The 20283-nt window shown below is 48.8% G+C and overlaps 1 protein-coding gene across 2 annotated transcripts in view; it reads right to left on the bottom strand.

Annotated features, from left to right (window-relative positions):
* The window catches only part of LOC310843341 (uncharacterized protein), a 50089-nt gene extending 36746 nt beyond the window's left edge, over nt 1-13343 (bottom strand). The window contains exons 1-5 of one of the 2 annotated variants that reach the window (XM_083736577.1): nt 13047-13343; nt 11387-11879; nt 11109-11190; nt 10751-10833; nt 9967-10093 (exon numbers count right to left, since the gene is read on the bottom strand). In XM_083736577.1, the coding sequence (XP_083592703.1) occupies nt 9967-10093; nt 10751-10833; nt 11109-11190; nt 11387-11788 (694 nt within the window). In that variant the 5' untranslated portion in view covers nt 11789-11879; nt 13047-13343. The remainder of the gene's footprint in view (nt 1-9966; nt 10094-10750; nt 10834-11108; nt 11191-11386; nt 11880-13046) is intronic. The other variant, XM_083736576.1, reaches the window with a different exon arrangement.
* Between the last annotated feature and the right edge of the window lie 6940 nt (nt 13344-20283).

Here is a 20283-nt window from a genome sequence, read left to right as displayed (position 1 = left end):
TCGGAGAAGAGAAGAATCAGAGAAGATTTACATCCTAATTGCATTACACCATCTGTGAAACACCCAGACAGTGTGATGATCTGGGGTTGTATGGCAGCAAAAGGTGTGGGCAGAATTTGCATCATTAATGGGAATGTTGAGCCCAAACTGAAGCGTTCCACAAGTGATCTTTTCCCAGATACTGAAGCATTTCTATATATATTTATACAAATCTTTCTTTCTTTCTTTCTTTCTTTCTTTCTTTCTTTCTTTCTTTTTTCAACAGGATTCAGTTCCATGAATGTTCCATGCTGTGTGCAAAAGGTGCTTTAAAGATAATCCTATTGCACTGCTGGAATGGCTTGGGAATAGCCCAAACATTAACCCAATCAGAAATCTATGGCGCCAACTGTGGCATTTGTACAGAGCCGCAGTCATCTCACGGACTATTGACCCGTACACCACTAATCTGCTGCCACCAACCAGTTGGCCAGTTAAAGAAAAATGGAATCCAGCATAGATGGGAATTTCCAGAAGGAATTTCCTTCTATTACAAAGACAAGAGGTTCAAACTAAGTAGCCTTCAGGATCTGGAAAAATTCTCCAGAAGATATTATAAAGAGTTGGGAAAAGTGGAGAAGGTAAGACCAGGACGGGACCAGTCTGAAGAGGAGAAAGAAGAGGGAGAAGAGGAAGAAGAGGATAATGATAACAAGGACCCCCAAGTTTGATAGTAGACTTAAACAAACCAGAAAAAAGCTCTGAAAATATTTTTATAGAATGTGAATGGACTTAAAAATAAAAGGCACAAAATCTTGATTAAATGGAATTTAGATTTAACCTGTTTACAGGAAACACATGTCGCAAGGAAACATAAGAGGATTTTAAGAACTAAAAGATTGGGGAAAGACTTTATTGCCTCAGACACAAACAAAAAAAGAGGGGTTGTATTGTATATAAAGGAGAAATATAACCCAAAATTAATTTATAAAGATGAGGAGGGGAAAGTGCTGATAGTGCAAATTACGTTCCAGGGGGGAAAGGTAATCATTGTGGGAATCTACGCACCTAATGACAAAAAAGCCGACTTTTATTCGAAGCTCAATGGAACATTGTCAGAATTTTTGGATCAGAGAGTGATAGTAATGGGGGATTACAACAGTGTGGTTATTCCGGATTTGGATAGATCAACGAAAAGGTGAGACACAAATGAAGGTAAACTACCAAAAATATTTTGATATATCAGACACTATGGGGCTAACAGATATTTGGAGACTTAGAAATCCCACAACAAAACAGTTCACATTCTTTCTAGGTCCAAATCAAAGCTTTGCTAGAAAAAATTACATTTGGACTTCTAAAGAATTGGTGCCAAGAATTTCCAAAATTGAGATTCTCCCAAGGACATTATCAGAACATAATTCGTTATATTTGGAGTTAAAAGGAAAAGACCCTTCATCATTCAGATGGAGGATGAATGAAAGTTTATTCAATGACCAAAATATAGTAAATTAGGCAAAAGAGACAATTACAGAATAAGTGGAATTTAAACAAAGGAACACCCATTGAAACAGTATGGGATGCACGCAAAGCTGTAATGAGAGGATTCCTGATCCAAAAGAACAGTTTTCAGAAAAGAGGAAGGGAGAAGAAGAAAGAAGAAATCCTGTCCCATCTCATGGAGAATGAGAGACTGCTGAAATAAAACCAAAAGATGAGCTAATAAGAGAAAATATTAAATTGTTGCAGACTCAGTTCTCTATGTCGGTGAGTCAGGATGTAGAGTGGAAAACAAAAACAATGAGACAAAGGAATTTTGAATCCGCCAACAAAACTGGAAAATTATTGGCATGGCAATTAAAGGCAAGACAAAAACAAAAGACAATTTGTAAGATAGGCAGAAAACATCATTGAAGACCCCAAAGAAAGTAGAAAGACCTTTCTGAAATTTTATAAAGATTTGTATAAGACAGAGAGGTTTTAATTAGCAAGATGGCACCAGCAGTAAGTCTTCTGTGAGCCTCAACAGAGTAGGAGCTTTTTACAAAATAATAACAATAATACAGAAAGACACTCAGAAAAGATCAAAGTCTAGCCTGATAAAGAATCCGGGAGCTACCAGAGGTTTTTTTTAAACCTCCCCTTTCTCCTCTCCTCTCCTCTCTTGAGCTTTTTTATCTGGCCTTTGTAATCCCGTGGAAGCCATTCAAATTTCCCAAGACCATCCAGTGCTATTTGAGGCTATCCGAGGCTAATTACAACCTCTGAGCTCCTTTTGAATAAGGCCCTAGCACACGGCTAGAGGAGATAACTCAAATGGTACTTACAAGACAGAACTATAAAGAACTGGGGATTCTTCTAGCACAAGCACAAGCTGCTGAACCCCTGCCCCAAAGAAAAAGCAGGCAAAAATTCCATATTATTTTAAACCAAAAGCAGAAGAAATAAAAAACACAGAGAGCCTGCATCCGCACGAATGGTCTGTCGACCGTACCTCGCTCGGAAGGGGTATGGAAGCAGAGGGAGGAGGAGGAAAAGGAGTCGACCTGGCAACCGAGTTAAAGCAGGCAACTACAGAAAATACAGCCTTTAAGGCCCGATCAGAACAGGAGCCTCAACTGGGAAACCCAGAAACCAAGTCAAAAGAACCCATTCATCAATCTATGCTTAGAGGGAAGGGGGGGTCCCCTGCCCCGACTGAGGTGGAGGAGTGGATAAACGACACAAGAGTTCGACATCCAGACCTGGGCAGCTATAATTACATAATGACAGGGCTGTATAAAGATCTGTTGGAAGAACATCAAACTCAGTTAATTAAAGAACTGGGGCCAATTAAAAACTTTCTCTCAGAATGTTTGGGTTTGCTCACCTCCCTGATTGAACTAATCAGGAGGAAAGAGGACTGCCACTTTCACAAAGAAGCCAACAACAAGCCAATTGGAAATAAAACCCAGCCCAACATCAAAGAAAGGAAAACAAGCAGAGCCAAACTAGTCCAGGGAAAAGTACTGGCCACTAGGAAACCTTCCTATAAGGGAAAGAGTTCAATGCACAAGAAGAAGTCGAAGAATGTGAAAATGGGTCGAAAGGCTAAGCTGCCCTCTCGGACTGGGAAAATGAATTTCTCAAAGTTATTCAAGATTCTGGAGAACTCAAGCACAAAGAACCCCAGCATAACAACGCCAAATAAGAGCCAAAGCCCAAACATTTTAAATAAACATCAGGTGGCTAGCCCTCCAAGGCTAGTAAAACAATCACTGCCCTCTAGTGGAAAACTAAAGAAAACTCCAGACCCAAAGCAAGAAACTCCCCAGAAGGGAGTACAAAAGAGCCAGAACTTAACTTTAATTAAACATAAACTAGTCCTCCTCCCTCTCTTCAAGCATGGAGGCCTTCCCACGCCTGCACAACAGAGAATTTATATACGGACATTGATAGACGACTTTTAAAAATTCTCAGAGAGTTACACACAGATACTACAGTTAAAATCAGAACTGGGCCATCGGGAACTCTTACGGACCCACTGCCATTGGGGAAAGGGGTCAAACAGGGATGCCTGCTAGCCCCATTTCTTTTTAACTTTTATATAAACGACATTGTCCAGTACATGGCAAAGTACAAGTCATCGGCTCCAGCCCTCGAAGGTAAACGTCTGAATATATTGCTATATGCCGATGACATGGCTTTAATGGCACTCACCCGAAGAAGCTTACGCAGCATGTTGGAGGGGATCGCAGCCTACTGTTCCCATAACTCACTAAAGATAAACTTTGACAAAACAAAAATTGTGGTGTTCACTAGAGCTCGCCACACTTTTAGATGGTCTTTTGACGAACATGTGATTGAACAGTGCCCTTTTTTTAAATATCTGGGTGTTACATTCCAGGCTACATCTAGTTGGCTAGCCCACTTTAAGGCTGTAACCATCCTAACACGAAGAACAATTGGTGTCCTGCTTAGTTTCTTCCATACCCGGGGAGGACAATTGGTGATCCCGGCCTTAAGAGCTTTTGTTGGGAAAGCTATTCCCCAGATGTTATATGGGATAGAACTCTGGGGGTGGAACCAGAGGCTGTTGGAACGGCTTGAAATTTTGCAAAATTATTATCTCAAGAGGATTCTAGGCCTTCCTCAAGGAACCCCAGCAGCTTTCTTGAGGGTGGAGGTTGGTTTACCCTCTGTGTCTGCCAGGGCCCACTTAAGATTCCTACGATTTTACATCAACCTTGCAAACACTTCAAACACCTTACTGGCCAAACAAGCCTTTGTATCTCTTCAAAAGAACACCACTTGGCGTCAAAACCTATCTGAGATCCTGGTTAGATACACCCTATCGGAGTTTAATACTCTCAAACTGTGGAGCCCGGACAAAGTTCGGGAATGGATCCTGGAGAGAGACGCCCTGTTAGACATCACAAAAATACAGAACCCAGGGTCCTCCCACTGGTTTCCCCGACTGAAAACAGTCAAAACCTGTGCCAATTACTTGGCGAATATCACCAATCCCACCCTTCGGAGAGCTTTCACCATGGCCCGTTTTCAAACCATTCCTACGGCCTATCTGTCAGGCAGATATGCAAAAATCCCAGCAGAGCAGCGTATATGTCCTTGTCATATGAGAACTAAAGAGGATCACACACATTACATGTTGTATTGTCCCATCTATTCGGCCTTCAGGGATGCGATGTTACAAACTATTCCCAAATCAATAGTCAACTCTGAGGACCAAGTAAAGTTTTTACTGGTGGACGCTGACCCACGGATTTCTCACGTGGTAGCGGTCTTTGTGGTGAAGGCTATGAAAACTAGGGTATGGTTCCTGGATGAAATGGTGAGGTCCCTCCCATTGCTCTCCTAACCTGTTGCTGTATCTTCTTTCCTGAATGGTGGGGTTTTTTGGGTAGTTTCCTTTGCTGGGACAGCATAGCATGAATTTTAGCTTATTTTTATAATTTTATTGTTTATCTTTTTAATAATGTTTTATGGTATTTTGTGTAAAGGCATGGACCTCACAAATTTAATAAACTTGTTGTTGTTGTTGTTGTTGTTGTTGTTGTTGTATAAGACAGAGAAAGAAGATGGTAAGAAAATAGAAAATAGAAAAGTCATCAATTACAGCAGATCCCCCCAGGAAAAAAGGAACAATTAAACCAGATAATTACAGAACAAGAAATTGAGAAAGCGATAAAGAGAATGAAGATAGGGAAAGCTCCAGGCCCTGACGGCATTCCGGCAAAATATTATAAGACACTAGGTGGACCATTATTACCTGTGCTGTGTGAGGTTATGAATAACATTTTGAAGGAAGGGGGAATTCCAAATACCTGGAAAGAGGCGTACATCACTTTAATCCCAAAGAAAGATACAGATGGTTTGAGTGTTAAAAATTATAGACCTATTTCCTTTTTGAACAATGACTATAAATTATTTGTGGATGTGCTGGCCGACAGATTAAAAAAACTTTTAAAGGAAGTAATACATAAAGATCAAGCTGGTCTCCTACCAGGGCGACAACTGAAGGGCAATGTTAGGAACATAGTGGCTATAATTGAGTACCAGGCAGGGTGTCCTTTGTCGCTCCTGTTGTATATTACACTTTTGGAGGTATTAAACAAGAATTTGAGAGAAGTGTCAGGTATTAAGGTGGGATCGAAAGAGTTTAAAGTAAAAGTGTTTGCTGATGATTTAGTTTTAACATTAGAAGACCCAAAGAACAGTGTACAAAAAGCCCTAGAGAGAATGGAGGAATTTGGAAAAGTTGTGGGATTCAAACTCAATAGAAATAAGACCAAAATGCTGGTAAAAAATATGAATAAAGAAGAGACAGAGGAATTGTAACACAGGACAGGAATTATGGTGGTTAAGAAAGTGAAACACCGTATTTTTCGCCCTATAGGACGCACCGGCCCATAGGACGCACCTAATTGGGGGAGGGAGAATAAAGGGGAAAAATTATCCCCCTCCAGCTGCGGGGGAAGCCCGAGCTTTTAAAAACTCACCTACTGTAGTTTTTAGAGGAGAAAAGGATATCTGCCCGAAGCGCGGGGCACTATGCTTCAACGCGCCCCGCGCTCTGGGCAGCAGGCTGCTATCCGCAGCCTAGGGAGCCATGCGGGAACTCCTGCAGGGCTCCCTAGGCTGCGGATATCTTCCCGAAGCGCGGGGAGCTCTGCACCGACCCCTCTCGCTCTCCAAGCTTCAGCGAAAGCCTGCATTCGCCCCATAGGACGCACACAGATTTCCCCTTCATTTTTGGAGGGTAAAAAGTGCATCCTATAGGGCAAAAAATACGGTACCTTGGAATTTGGTTGACAACAGGGGGAAAATTGTATAAAGATAATTATGAAACCGCATGGAGAGAGATTAAGAAGGATTTAGAAATTTGGAACAGTTTGAAATTATCCTTTTTGGGCAGAATATCGGTGGTTAAGATGAACGTTTTACCTAGAATGTTATTCTTATTCCAAACAATTCCATTGATTAAAGGGACAGGACAATGTAGAGAATGGCAAAAAATAGTGTCAAGATTTGTCTGGCAGGGAAAGAAGACGAGGATCAAAATGAAAATTTTGGTAGATGAAAAAGAAAGCTGTGGATTTGCCTTACCAGGTATGAATCTGTTATTCTAAAGCAGCAATGCTGCAGCAAGCAAAGGCTCTAGCAGCTCAGTCTGCTGCTTGTGGCTGGAAAGCCAAACAGGAAGTATGTGACTGTTGCCATGAAAACGAAGGGGCAGTCCATTCTCGTTATTGAGCACAGGATGTGAGCTCAGGATGTGTCATATGATCTGTACAGGATGTACGTGGGTGGAGTTTGGTTTTTCTCTGTTTGTTGAAGAGAGCAGACATCTTTTACTGTATGGCTGCTAAAGACAGGAATAAAAGCATGTAGTTACATTTCTGTCTGTGTCTGATTCCCCTCCCTGGGGATATGCAGGGAGCAGGGAGGAGGAGAAGCAGTTGGTGTGTTTTTCTCACAGCCTGAGGAAAATCGCCGGAACGGACCTCGTATGTTTTTCCTGCCGGGAGTCGCCGGAGGGAGGTCTAAGGAATTCAGCCGGTGCCTGAATAGATAGGCACATACCTCTGACCGGGCCAGAATTCCAACAGAATCGCCTCACCAGGATTTGCATTACCAGGTATGAATCGCTATTATGAAGCATCCTGTCTCGTATTGTTAAAGGAATGGATAACATTGGAAAATACAGACCTATTGGATTTAGAAGGTCATGACAACAGGTACGGGTGGCACTCGTACCTGTGGTATGATAAGGTAAAAGTTCATAAAGGTTTTTTAAACCATGTGATCTGGAGTTTCGGGCTGGGTTGCCATCAGTATGCCGATGACACCCAACTCTATCTGTTGATGGATGGCCATCCTGACCCGGCCCCAGACACACTGACCAGATGTCTGGAAGCTGTGGCTGGATGGTTACGTGGGAGCCGGTTGAAGTTAAATCCTTCGAAGACAGAGGTCCTCTGGCTGGGACGGGGCGATATGGGATTGAGGGGTCAACTCCCATCTCTTGCGGGGGTGCAATTAGTGCCAGCATCGTCCGTTAAGAGTTTGGGTGTAATCTTCGATACCTCCCTCTCTTATGGAGGCGCAGATTACAGTTTTAACAAAGGCAGCATTTTTTCTTCTCCACCAAGCTAAGCAGTTGGCTCCTTATCTCTCTCGCCCTGACCTAGCCACTGTGATCCACACGACGGTCACTTCCAGACTGGATTATTGTAACTTGCTCTACGTGGGGCTGCCCTTGAGACTGACCCAGAAACTCCAGCGGGTGCAGAATGCCGCGGCGAGACTCCTTATGGGGTCTTCGCTGCGAGATCACATTCTTCCGGTACTATACCAGCTGCACTGGCTCCCAGTGGAGTACAGGATCAGGTTTAAGGTGCTGGTTTTAACCTTTAAAGCCCTATACGGCCTAGGACCCTCGTACCTACGGGACCGCCTCTCCTGGTATGTCCCACAGAGGAACATACGGTCTGCAAATAAAAACATCTTGAAGATCCCAGTCCACAGAGAGGTTAGGCTGGCCTCAACTAGAGCCAGGGCCTTTTCGGCCGCAGCTCCAATCTGGTGGAACACTCTGTCACAAGAGACCAGGGCCCTGCGGGACTTGACATCTTTCCACAGGGCCTGCAAAACAGAGCTGTTCCAACAGGCCTTCAGTCAGGGCGCAGCCTGACCCCCCTCCTCTGGAAATCTACACAGAATTTTGCTTATTGGTTGCCATAAATTTGATTTTAATTAATTTTATAATGAAATGTTTTTAGAATCGTTGAATTATTGATTGTTGTTAGCCGCCCTGAGCCCAGTTTTGGCTGGGGAGGGCGGGATATAAATAAAATTTATTATTATTATCAGAAGGTCAATTTATGAAGTATGGGAAAGGAAAACCCCATGGTGGATATCACCAATAGAGGTACTGACAGTTAAAAAAGTAAATATGGATAAATATGGAAGGAAGGTGAGCCACCTATGAGGAAATTATTAGAAAACTGGAACAAGGGTTAAAACTTAAACCATAAGAGTAAAGAGAGGGCATGTTTACAGGTTGGTTGCAATACCATCAGGTGAATGATATATTGAGTGAGGATAAAAGGAAAGCCGGGTTTAAGGATAAAAAAATCAAGATTTCAATTAGAATTAGTGGAAGGCAGAGGTAGAATACTATCTAGGATATATGATTTGTTATTAGAATGGTTTCAAAAGTTGAAGAGGTGAAAGAAGCAATGATAAAATGGGATATAGATTTTAGGCATACTATTGAACTGGATGCATGGCTAAAATTATGGAACAAAAGTATGAAATTCACGGCGTGTACGGCTTTAAAAGAAAATTTAATGAAGATGATATATAGGTGGCATTTGACACCAGTAAAACTGGCGAAAATGTATAGGATGAGGGATAGGAAATGCTGGAAATGTAAAAAGGTGGATGGAGACTTCTATCATATGTGGTGGACTTGTGATAAAGTCAAGAATTTTTGGGAGTTGATCTGTAATGAACTTAAGAAAGTACTTAAATATACCTTTCCTAAAAAACTAGAGGCTTTTTTGTTGAGTTTGAAGGGGAAGGAGGTTAAGAAAACAGACCAAAGGCTATTTATGCGGCAAGGAATATATTGGCCCCAAACTGGAAATTACAATAAGTTCTCACCATTGTGGAGTAGCAGACGAAAATGATGAACTACACGGAATTAGCCAAACTGACTGGCAGGATTCGGGATCAGGACGATCAGAGATTTCAGGAAAACTGGAGTAAATGTACTGTGTACTTAAAGGATAATTGTAAAATTAAACTCCTACAATGTATAAGACAGATACAAGGTTAGAAATTAAAATACGCGACTGGAGAAAATAAGGGATACCTGCTGAAGGGAAGGAGGGAAGGAGGGAAGTCGCAAGCTTGGCAGAGCTAAAAGTATATATGTGATTTAATGTATTGTAAAATGACTGCGTAAAGAAAACAATAAAAATTGATTGGTAAAAATAAAATAAAGTTAATGTTCTTTTTATATGGGATCAGATTATAATTATTTATGTTTCATGTTAATATATATGTTGGAAGCTGCCCAGAATGGCTGGAGGAACCCAGCCAGATGGGCAGGGTAGAAATAAAAATTATTATTATTACTACAGTGGTACCTCGATTTAAGAACAGTCCCCTTCCGGAAAATTTTAAGTTTCTTAAAGACTGACAGGAGCAAAAACAGAAAACCTGAAGCTACTTATCTTTCTGAAGCTGACATTGAATATGGCCTGGGCAGTTGAGACCAGCCCAATCGTGGTAGAAAAAGGAATAATTTGAAGAAGATTGTTCAAAGAAAAAACTGTAAGTTACTTTTTATTGTGGGGGTGTTAGGTTCCCAGGTGTTATAGGGGGCTCTGTTGAGCTCTGTGAAAATATATGAGGTTGGTCCATAGAGGTATTTTTTGAATTTCCAGGCAGATATGACAACCCCACAGGGAGCCTTACCAAGAGAGGCCACAATCCCACGATTCTCCTCCATGACGTCCTTATGCAGAGCTCTCTGGTCAGGATCCAGCAATGCCCACTCCTCATCCGTGAAACGAACAGCAACATCTTCAAAGCACACTGGACCCTAAAGGAAAAAGGGAAATGTCCTCCTCTGAAACAGCAGAAATATGATCTGCTCCACAATGCTCTGTTGTTTCCTTCCTGTAAATTGCGGTGTTGTTTAAATAGGATTGCTTCGCTGCACATTTTATTTATGGATGCTTATTTTATTCTGCATTTTAATTATGGGTATTCGTCTTTGTGCAAATAGGTGGTACTCCACCTTGTGTTTTCAGGCCGCTATTTGTTCTCATTTGTCCACTGCTTAGAAACAAATTTTTGCATTCAGTTATCAATCTAGAAATAAAATAAGCCTCTTTTGGTCTTGGATTATCTAGCAGAGATTCCACCGGTGGTTCCTCCTTCTCGAGACTCACCTTAGCCTCTCGACCTTCCTCTCCCACTCGCATCCTTCCTCTTCTGCCTCTGATTCTGCACTGCATTCTGCCACAGAGTCTCCCAGCTCACTAAGCCCTGTTTCCCCTTTAGCTTCTGACACCTCCTCTTCCCAGGCTTCCCCCTCTGACTGCTCATTCTTCCTCCACCTCCAATCCTTGGGCTCTGAGCCGTCTTCCTTTCCTGGTTCCCAGGCTGCTTCCTCCCACCATTCCTCTGTGCCCAACCAGTCCATGACATTGCTCCATCCCTCGGCCTCTGTCCCCACAAGGCAGCTTCCCCTGACCTGATCTGGTTCCACAGCCGCTGCTTCCCTTCTGCCCCCATGAAAAGGCAGATCAGGAGGTCTTGCTGGCATCCTTCTGCCACCTGCAAGAGAAAAAAGGTAAGCAGGATGCCAGGAGTGCCTGCTTCTTTCACAGGTGAAACAGGGCATCTCTAACTACAGATGGGCCTTTGAGAAAGTCTTACCTGCTGAGAGCATTTGGACGTTTATGATCATTTCATATGTTTGTTGTGAAAAAATACATCTCCCCTCTTCTGGACCCTTGTTCCCAACTGTCTCCCCCCAAAACAAGATGAAAAGAACCCTCAGATGAATTGGAAAACCAACAGAATGAGAGAAAAGCCACCTTCCTGCTTACCCAGTGGCCTCTCTCTGGTGTCCAACGGAGGCCTCTCTGCCTCACAGGAATCCAGGTCCATTTCTGCAAAGAGATCCTTTCCCTGAGAAAGAAACAAGGATTCAAAACAGAGAATGGTGAGAAATACTAGAAAGAGAATGACAAAGACTTGAAGGGTGTGAGATCTCATTCCATGGATGCTTTCCCAGAAAAAGGATGGGCCATCAGCAGAGCATTATGGGATGTTCTCCGTCCTGTTTGGAGCCCCTTGGGAGTATCCAAAGGAAAGTCTCTCTCACCTGCTTTCTCTCCTCTGCCTGACTCAGGAGGAAACCTTCGGCCAGGGCCACCGCCTGGGAACTGGTCTCCGCTCCACAGTCCCTCACCCAGCTCTCCATCTCCAGGGGAAGGACAGCCAGGAACTGCTCCAAGATCACCAGGTCCAGCATCTCAGCTTTCGTGTGCCTTTCTGGCTTCAGCCACTGATGGTCAAGGTGGTAGAGTCGGCTGCAAACCTCTCGGGGTCCTTTGGCCTCCTGGCAGCAGAACTGCCTCAACTGCTGGCTCTGCACCTCTGAGCGGAGGGTGTCCTCCTCACCCAGGATCTTCTGCACAGAGTTTTCCCAGAACCCCCCACTGCTCCCAGTTTGGCTACCATGGCCTCTTCCTGTTCCAGGGCCAGCCGAGTCTCGCTCATCCATCTGTGCTCTCAGGAAGCCTCTGAGAGATCGGAAGGAACCCTGTGGTCTTCTGCCAAGTTCTGTCCGTCTAAATGAGAAGCTCTAGCAAATCCTACAAAGCAAATACATTGTTCTGTTACAGAATTTGTAGGACAGGAGGGGAAATGGTTCCCTGAGCAAGCATGATGCTCCTTGCTAGGAACAAGAGGAGGAGGAAGAGGAGAAGAAACAAGTCTCTAGCCTTCTAGCAATGCAAAATGTGGAGGCAACTGAAGGGATTTCTGAGAGATGAATCAACCTGGTTTCTCCATCCTTCCAGTTAATTGATGACGTCGGAACCTACTGACAAAGGAGTCGTTTCCATCTTGTGAAAAATGGATGCTTGGGTCTAGTGGGGGTCCTCAGGAGTTGCCCCCCACACCTACACCCACTCCGCTGCTTCTGTCTCCTTTTCTTGCACTTGGACTCTCTGCCACTCTCAGAATAGACTTCTGGGGCGGGGTCCCTTTTTCTTTGCTCTGAGGGCCAGGTATGTATCTGGCCAACCCCCTGAGGGCCAAGTGGGCAGGGCCAAAGACATCTCCCTTGAAATTTAGGAGGGTAATTTTTTATTCTTATATTATTATTATTATTATTATTACTATTAACGCACACACAGCCATTGATGCCAAGGTCCCTGGAGGCTCAGTGAGTAGCAGCGCCCATTTCCGGCTGGTTTTCCAGCTACACTCCCTTTGGGGCAGAGAGGATGTGGTCCTGGGGTGCCATGCTCTGGGTGCGAGGGGATTGCTGCAGTGGCCTCCGTGGGGAGCTGCCCTGAGAGATGACTGGGAAACTGGTCCCCAATGCAGCAGGCAGACTCTGGGCTGGGATCCCTCTCTTTATTCCTGCCCTTTCTCTCCCACCTTAACTTCCTCCCTCCCTGTGGGGTTTTTTTTTGGGGGGGGCTAGTCCACCTCCTCGTCCAGCTTTGGAAAACCATTTGCACCTGTTTCCTCCGTTGTGCAATGAGGCTGAGCGATGTCACACAGAGTGTCCCGTGGACTCCTTTGTTTAAAAAAGGGAGATTTCGTGGGAGTCAGGGATCCTCTGATCTGCAGGAAGGAGAGCGTGGCAGACCTGGCCCCTCCCTGGCAGGACCCTCTCCTCCTCCCTGACTTAGGGCCCCCCCCCCACAGGAGCAGATCAGGCCCCCCAGGCCCCCTCCCCTGCCACAGCCCGGGGACCCCCCCCCCCGTCTCCCCACTGCACCCTGGGGGGGGGGAGAGAGGAGACCCACCCACAGCTGTCAACCTTCCCTTTCTTTGCGGGAAATTCCCTTATTCCAGCGCCGTTTCCCGCTGCTTCCTGCTGCTATCCCGGATTGGTAGATAGGTGAGGCTGCTGATCCCTTATTTTCACATCTGAAAGTTGACAGCTATGGACTCACCAGATCCCAGGAGGGGAGAGCGAGGCAGCCCTTGCAGCAGAAACACCAAAGCAGGGAAGGACTGGGGAGGGAGGGGCCTTGGCTCTGGAGGACCTGCCCCCCCTTGCTTCCTGTCCTCTCTAGGAAGGCAGCTCACTTCCCTTTAACCCTTGCCAAGCTGAGTCCTTCCTCGCTCAGCCCTCTCTCAGATTCTTATTATTTTTTATGGATTTCGGGGGGGGGCAGCTGCCCCCCTGGCTCCGCCAATGCCCAGATATCCTTTTGGGGGTGAGGCTCTTGGCTGGACTCTGAGCATCTCCCTCCCTTGGCCAGAAACCAGAGGAGGAGCCTGCAGGGAAAGGGGCTTTGCAGGAGGCAAGGAAGCTCCTCCTGGAATTCAGGAGTGGAGAGAGAGGAGGGGATCCCAGGGTCTTCTCGTCCCACCCCCAGCAATGCAGGAATCTCCGCTCAAGCATCCATGGCAGATGGCCCTCCGATCTCTGCTGAGAAACCTCCAAGGAAGGAGAGTCCCCCACCTCCCAAGGGAGCCCAAGGGAGACCTTTCTCCTGCCCAACTGCTCTTAGATGTCCCTCAAGGCAGCGGGTCCTGAGGTCTAGCCCTGCTGAAATAATCGCACTGGCTGCCAAGGAGGAACCAAGCAAAGTTCAAAATAAATAAATCCTATTCTCATCATAAATCAGTAATACTTTCTTATGTATGCTTTCTATGCTTTTTTCTGCCATTTCCCTTTGCAGAAATGCTTAATTGCTAATTCAATGGACTGAAAATGGATGGTTGTTGTTATTATGTTTAGGGAAGCTTTTAATATTTGATGGACTATTTTATTTTAATATTTTGTTGGAAGCTCAGCTGTACCTGCTGGAGGTGATTCAAAACCATCCTGGTGAGTGATGGGTGGTGTGGGGCACCCCCATGGGGAAGTGGGGGATGGAGGGGCTTTGGGGGAGGGGTTGTCCGTCTGCCGGAGAAGAGGACCCTACTGGCCTAGGCGCATGTATCCTGTTTGAAAGGGGAATCATCTTAGGGACTTCCTGTGAACATCTGGGTCAGGAATGCTGTTCCTTGAATGTACAAACACACAAGACGTAACCGGCTGTGCATTCACATAAACAATAATCTTCTATCTATTCTTATCACAATATCAAAGGTTTTTTTACAAAATATTTTTTTATTAATTTTCCAACAAAAGTATACAATTTTATCCAAATTTTTAAAAATTAAATCTTCAGTTACGCTGGTAATCATCCATAGTTATTCTTTAGTACACATTCCCTTCGTTATATTGCCATTTAACGCCTCCGCCTTCTATTTATTTTTGACAATATATCTTAACTTTTACAGTGCTTCTTGAAACCCCACTAGCGTTGTTTGCACATCACACAGGTTTTCAGATACTCTACAAACTTTTCCCAGTCCAAAGGTTTATCTTGCACATCAACAACATATAAAGTGCAATAATATAGACGGAAGTCCCAATAAATCAGTTCATTCATAAAGACCAAATGTCTGCTAAGTCCAAATTGGGGACTACCACAGTTCCACATTGTTGACAAGGTGTGATGGCCTGGGATTCGGACTTGGATGCTGAACCTGAGGGATCCCAGCCTGCACAGGATTCCCCGCCTCCAGAACCAGCTGAGCCAGGGCTGGGGCATGAGCCTGAAGGGTCCTCACCTGTGCTGGATCCTCAGGTGCAGGCACCAGCTGAGTCTGCTCTGGCTCCTGAGGTATTGGAGGACCCATTGCCTGCAGGTGCTCCACTCTCAGCCCCGTCAGAGAAAGCTGAGGTTGCCTATGGGTCTGGTAACCCTCCAGCCTCTCCTGAGCTGCAGAGGCTCAGGGTTAGAGAGGCGAGTCACCAGAGGATTGGGGCCGCCCTATGCCTCAGGGCAGATAAAAGCCGACCAGCCCCAGTCCCAAGTTGCAGAAGCAACATTGTTGGTTGCTAGTTCCTGCCTGAGCTCCTGACCCATTCTGGCTCCCTGCTTGCAAGCCTGTTCCTAACTTCACCCAACTCCCTGCCCTGCACCCAGCTTCAGCTACTACGGACTGCCTCCATGTTGCACCTTTGACCATGGACTGGACTTGGACCTTGCCTCGGGTTAATTCAATGGGTCGCTGGCCAGCTTTCCCATGTTGCTTGCCCAGAACAAGCTGTATTGTGCTGGTCCCAGGGGAAAGGTACCGTGGGCGTAGTCAGAGTCCACACGAAGAGGGGCGAGGTCCGAGGCGGAGAGCCGGGCGGGGAACAGGAACGCTGGAACAGGAGGCCGAGCAGGGAACAGGAACACTGGATGGTCAGGAACAGGAGGCCGAGCAGGGAACAGGAACACTGGATGGTCAGGAACAGGAGGCCGAGCAGGGAACAGGAACACTGGATGGTCAGGAACAGGAGGCCGAGCAGGGAACAGGAACACGGGAAGGTCCGAAGCCAACAACGACGTTGCTCCCGCAACCTGGGACCGGGCTGACTGGCCTTTATCCTCTTCTAAGGCCAGGGGCAGTCCCGGCCCCCAGGAGCCCTGCCTCCTCTGGCCTTAAGGCGAGCACTCCTCCTGGGAGCAACCAGTTCCCTTCGCCTCTCTGCCCTAAGCCTCTGCAGTTCAGGAGAGGCCGAAGGGTTACTGGGCCCCGGAGGAGGCTCACCTGTAACCACTGAGTCCTCAAGCACCTCTGGGGCCAGAAGGGTTTCACCTGGGGCCAGCTCCTGGTGCTCTGCCACAGGTGTAGGCTCTTCAGAATCTAGGCCTTGCCCCAGTTCAGCCGGCCCTGGAGGCGGGGACTCCTGTGCAGGCTGGGATTCCTCTGGTTCAGCCTCTGAATCGGAATCCCAGGCCATCACACCATCCCCCCTCCCAGGCCCCCCCCTCAACCGAGGGTCCGGACCCGGCTTGCCGGGGTACGTCGCATGGAACTCTCGGAGGCAGGCAGGTGCGTGGACGTTGGCCGCCGGTTCCCAAGAACGGTCCTCCAGTCCGTACCCCTTCCAGTCAATGTGATACTGCAGCTTTCCCCTGCGGTATCGGGAGTCCAGGATGCGTTCCACCTCGTACTCGGGCTCTCCCTGAACCAACACTGGCTGCGGTCGGGGACGGTTCAGGTGGAACTCGTCGGGTGGGGCCACCGGACTCAGAAGGGACCTGTGGAAGACCGGGTGAACCTTCAGGGTTGCGGGCAACCGGAGACGGAATGCCACAGGTGAGACTTGGTCCACGATAGGGAACGGGCCGGTGAAACGGGCGTCCAACTTCCGTGAAGGTCGAGAGGGGTGGAGGTGGCGAGTGGAGAGCCAAACCAGGTCACCGACGCGAAGTTCCGGCCCCACCTGGCGGTGGCGGTCGGCCTGGGCTTTGTACGCTTCCTTGGCCTGGTGCAGTTGCTCCACCAAAAGCTGTTGCTGGGACTGGAGCTCTTGAAGCCACTCCGTCACCGCCGGGACCGCGGATGCCGGCAGCACATCTGGAAACAGCCGTGGATGATAACCGTAACTGGCCTGGAACGGGGTCTGCTGGGTGGACGCATTCACCGCGTTGTTGTAGGCGAACTCTGCCAGTGCCAGGTGGTCGATCCAGTCATCCTGCTGGTAGCTGCAGTAACACCGGAGATACTGCTCCAGCACCGCGTTCGCCCATTCCGTCTGGCCATCGGTCTGTGGGTGGTAGGCTGACGAGAGGCAGACCTCTGTCCCGAGGGTCTGGTGTAATGCTCGCCAGAACCGGGATGTGAACTGAACGCCCCGGTCGGACACCACACGCTCAGGTAGGCCATGCAGGCAGAAGACATGCTGAAGGTACAGCTGAGCGGTTTCCTTGGCTGTGGGTACAGATGGGCAGGGGGCGCAGTGCACCATCTTGGTGAAATGGTCGGAGAAAACTAGAAGGCAGGTACAGCCACGAGACGGGGGTAAGTCCACTACAAAGTCCAGCGAAACCGTGTGCCAAGGGCTTGGTGGAACTGGCAATGGCTGAAGTAGGCCGGGGGGTCGCCCGATAGGGCCCTTGGCGCGCTGGCAGACATCACAACCAGCAACGTAGCGAGCCACGTCAGCCTTCAGGCGGGGCCACCAAAACTCACGACTTACCAGATGGGTGGTCCGATACCGTCCAAAGTGCCCCGCTGCTGGGGCATCATGGGCCATCCGGAGACCCTCCAGCCGCAGTGGCTCTGGCGGGATGTACAGACGACCGTGGTGCAGCAGAAGGCCCTGATGCAGGACCAGCCCCGGATACTGAGGGCTGGACCCTTCAGCCAGCTCCCGGAGTCGTTCCTGGGCCCAAGCGTCGACCCGCTGCTGTTCCCGCACGCGAGCCTGCAGTGGCTCCGCCTCCTGGGTGGCCAGGAATGCAGCTGGAGGTAGGATCGTGGTGGGTACTGCTTGCTGTACCGTGTCTGCGACGTCTTCACGTTTCCGGGACAGGGCATCCGCCTTCTGATTTTGGGAGCTAGGGATGTAGCGGATCTGGAACTGGAACCGGGAAAAGAACAACGCCCACCGGATCTGCCTTTGGTTCAGCTTGCGGGTGGTCTGGAGGTACTCCAGGTTCCGGTGGTCGGTTCTCACCTCCACCAGATGTCGTGCCCCCTCAAGATGGTGGCACCAGACCTCAAAGGCCACCTTGATGGCCAGTAGTTCCCGCTCCCACACAGTATAGTTACGCTCCGCTGGTAGGAGCTGGCGGGAATAGAAGGCACAGGGTAAGAGTGGCGCTTCAGGTCCATTCTGTTGAGACAAGACGGCACTGAGAGCCGTACTGGAGGCGTCGGTCTCCACCACAAAGGGTCGAGAGGTGTCAGGATGTTGTAAAATTGGCGCCCTCTGGAAACAGGCCTTCAACCCCTGAAACGCCTCCTCTGCCTCCTTGTCCCAGGAAAACGGCGTCTTTGGGCGCAGTAGCCGGGTCAACGGGGTGGTGCGATGAGCATAATCTGCAATGAAGGTCCAGTAGTAGTTGGCGAACCCCAGGAAACGCTGTAGATCCTTGCGGTTCCGAGGTGCCGCCCATTCTCGAACCACTGCCACCTTCCCAGGGTCCATCTGCACCCCATCTGGAGAGAGCCGGTGACCAAGGAAGTCCACAAACCGCTGATGGAACTCGCACTTGCTGAGCTTTGCGTACAAACGGTGCTCATGCAAGCGCTGCAGCACGGTCCGGACATGTCCCTCATGGCGAGCCGGGTCACGGGAGTAAACCAGTATGTCATCCAAGTACACCACCACGTACTTGTCTAGCAAGTCCTGGAACACGTGGTTGATGTAGCGTTGGAACACAGCAGGCGCGTTGCACAAACCGAAAGGCATAACCAGGTATTCGAACTGCCCGTACCGGGTCCAGAACGCTGTCTTCCACTCATCCCCGGCTCGGATCCGAATCAAGTTGTAGGCCCCCCGGAGGTCCAGCTTGGTGAACACCTGTGCCCCTTGCACCCGCTCCAGCAACTCCGAGATAAGGGGCAAGGGGTACCGGTCTGGGATGGTAATTTTGTTCAGGGCTCGGTAATCATGGCAAGGGCGGAGTTCCCCACATTTCTTCTTAACAAAGAGCACTGGTGTCGCGGTAGGCGAGGTGGAAGGCCTAATGAACCCACGCTCCAGGTTCTTGCGCAAGAAGTCCTGCAAAGCCTCGCGCTCTGGCTCTGTTAGAGAATATAAGCGACTCACTGGTAAAGGCGCTCTGGGCTGGAGGTCTATGCCGCAGTCAAAAGGCCGATGCGGCGGCAGCGGCCGAACGGTCTGCCCCCCGTTCCTCGAACACGTCCTGGTAGTCCTGGTACACGGCTGGGAGCGTGGGTGCTGCCTCCTCCGTGGGCGCGGCCGCTAGCATCTCGGATTGAGCATGGGAACATGGGTCTGGGAAGTGCACAGTCCGTTTGACCCAGTCAATCTGAACGTTGTGAGCTTCCAGCCAGTCCATCCCGAGCACTAGGGGGAACCGGGGCATAGAGGCAATGTCCAAAGTTCGCAACTCCCGGTGCTGCTGGAGACACAGGACCAGGGGCTGGGTCTCCTGAGTAACGGCACCTGAACGTAGAAGCTGTCCGTCAATTGCTTCCACCTGGACCGGTTCTGGCTTGTTCCGAAGTGGCACCTGATGATGGGCAGCAAAAGCAGCGTCCATATAAGAACGGGTTGCTCCTGAATCTACCAAAGCATGGGTAAGAATCCAGGGCCCACCTGGAGGGTATAAACGTACTGAAACCATAAGATGTTGCAAGTCCATTGGTGCGGGCCCATTCTGCGCTGTTTGGGACCCCCGGTAGCTAGGGCCATCAGCTACTGGGGTTGGCGGTTTCCCTGCGGCTGGCGTTTCTCAGGGCAGGACCGAGCGTAGTGTCCACTTCCGCCACAGTAGAGACATAGATTCCCCTCCCGACGCCGCACCTTCTCTGCGGGGGAAAGGCGTGGCCGCACTGCCCCGAGCTGCATAGGCTCCTCCGATAACTCAGTTGTGACCGTGGGGCTGCCAGAAGAAACTGGTGCCGAGAACTGGAAGTGTCGGCGGCCCCGGGCCTGACGACGATCCTCCAGCCGGTCGTCTATCTGTAGACTCCATTGAATGAGAGTGTCTAGCATGGTGGGGTGTTCCATTGTGGCCAGCTGGTCCAGTATCTCGTCCGAAAGCCCTTCGAGATACTGGTCCCGCAGTGCCGAGTCATTCCAGGTCAAGTCCTGTGCCAACAGCCGAAACTCCGTGGTATATGCGGTCACCGTGGACTTGCCCTGTTTCAACCGCCGAATCGCCCGGTTGGCTTGACTCCCTTTCTGGGGGTTGCCGAACGCGGCCTCCAAAAGATTGCAAAACCCCGTATAGTCTGCCAGCAAGGGGGAGTCTTGCCTGAGTAGCGGCAACGCCCACTTGGCCGCCTGGTCCTTTAACAAACTAATCAAAAAGTGCACCTTGGTGCGGTCGTCAGGGAAGTTCCGGGCTCGCCCCTGAATATACAGCTTGGCCTGGGAAAGGAACATGGGAAAGCTGGCCGGGGCCCCATCAAATTTCTCAGGCAAAGCCACTGGGTACTTGCCAGGAGCCGGGGCGTCGGCCCCAGGAGCCGGTAGGGCTTCCAAGCGCTGCTGAAGTGCCGAAACAG

The sequence above is a fragment of the Podarcis gaigeae genome (genome assembly GCF_964106915.1).
Source record: "Podarcis gaigeae genome assembly, chromosome: 4".
In the NCBI taxonomy this organism is placed as follows: Eukaryota; Metazoa; Chordata; class Lepidosauria; order Squamata; family Lacertidae; genus Podarcis; species Podarcis gaigeae.
This window is presented reverse-complemented; position numbering and strand designations above follow the sequence as displayed.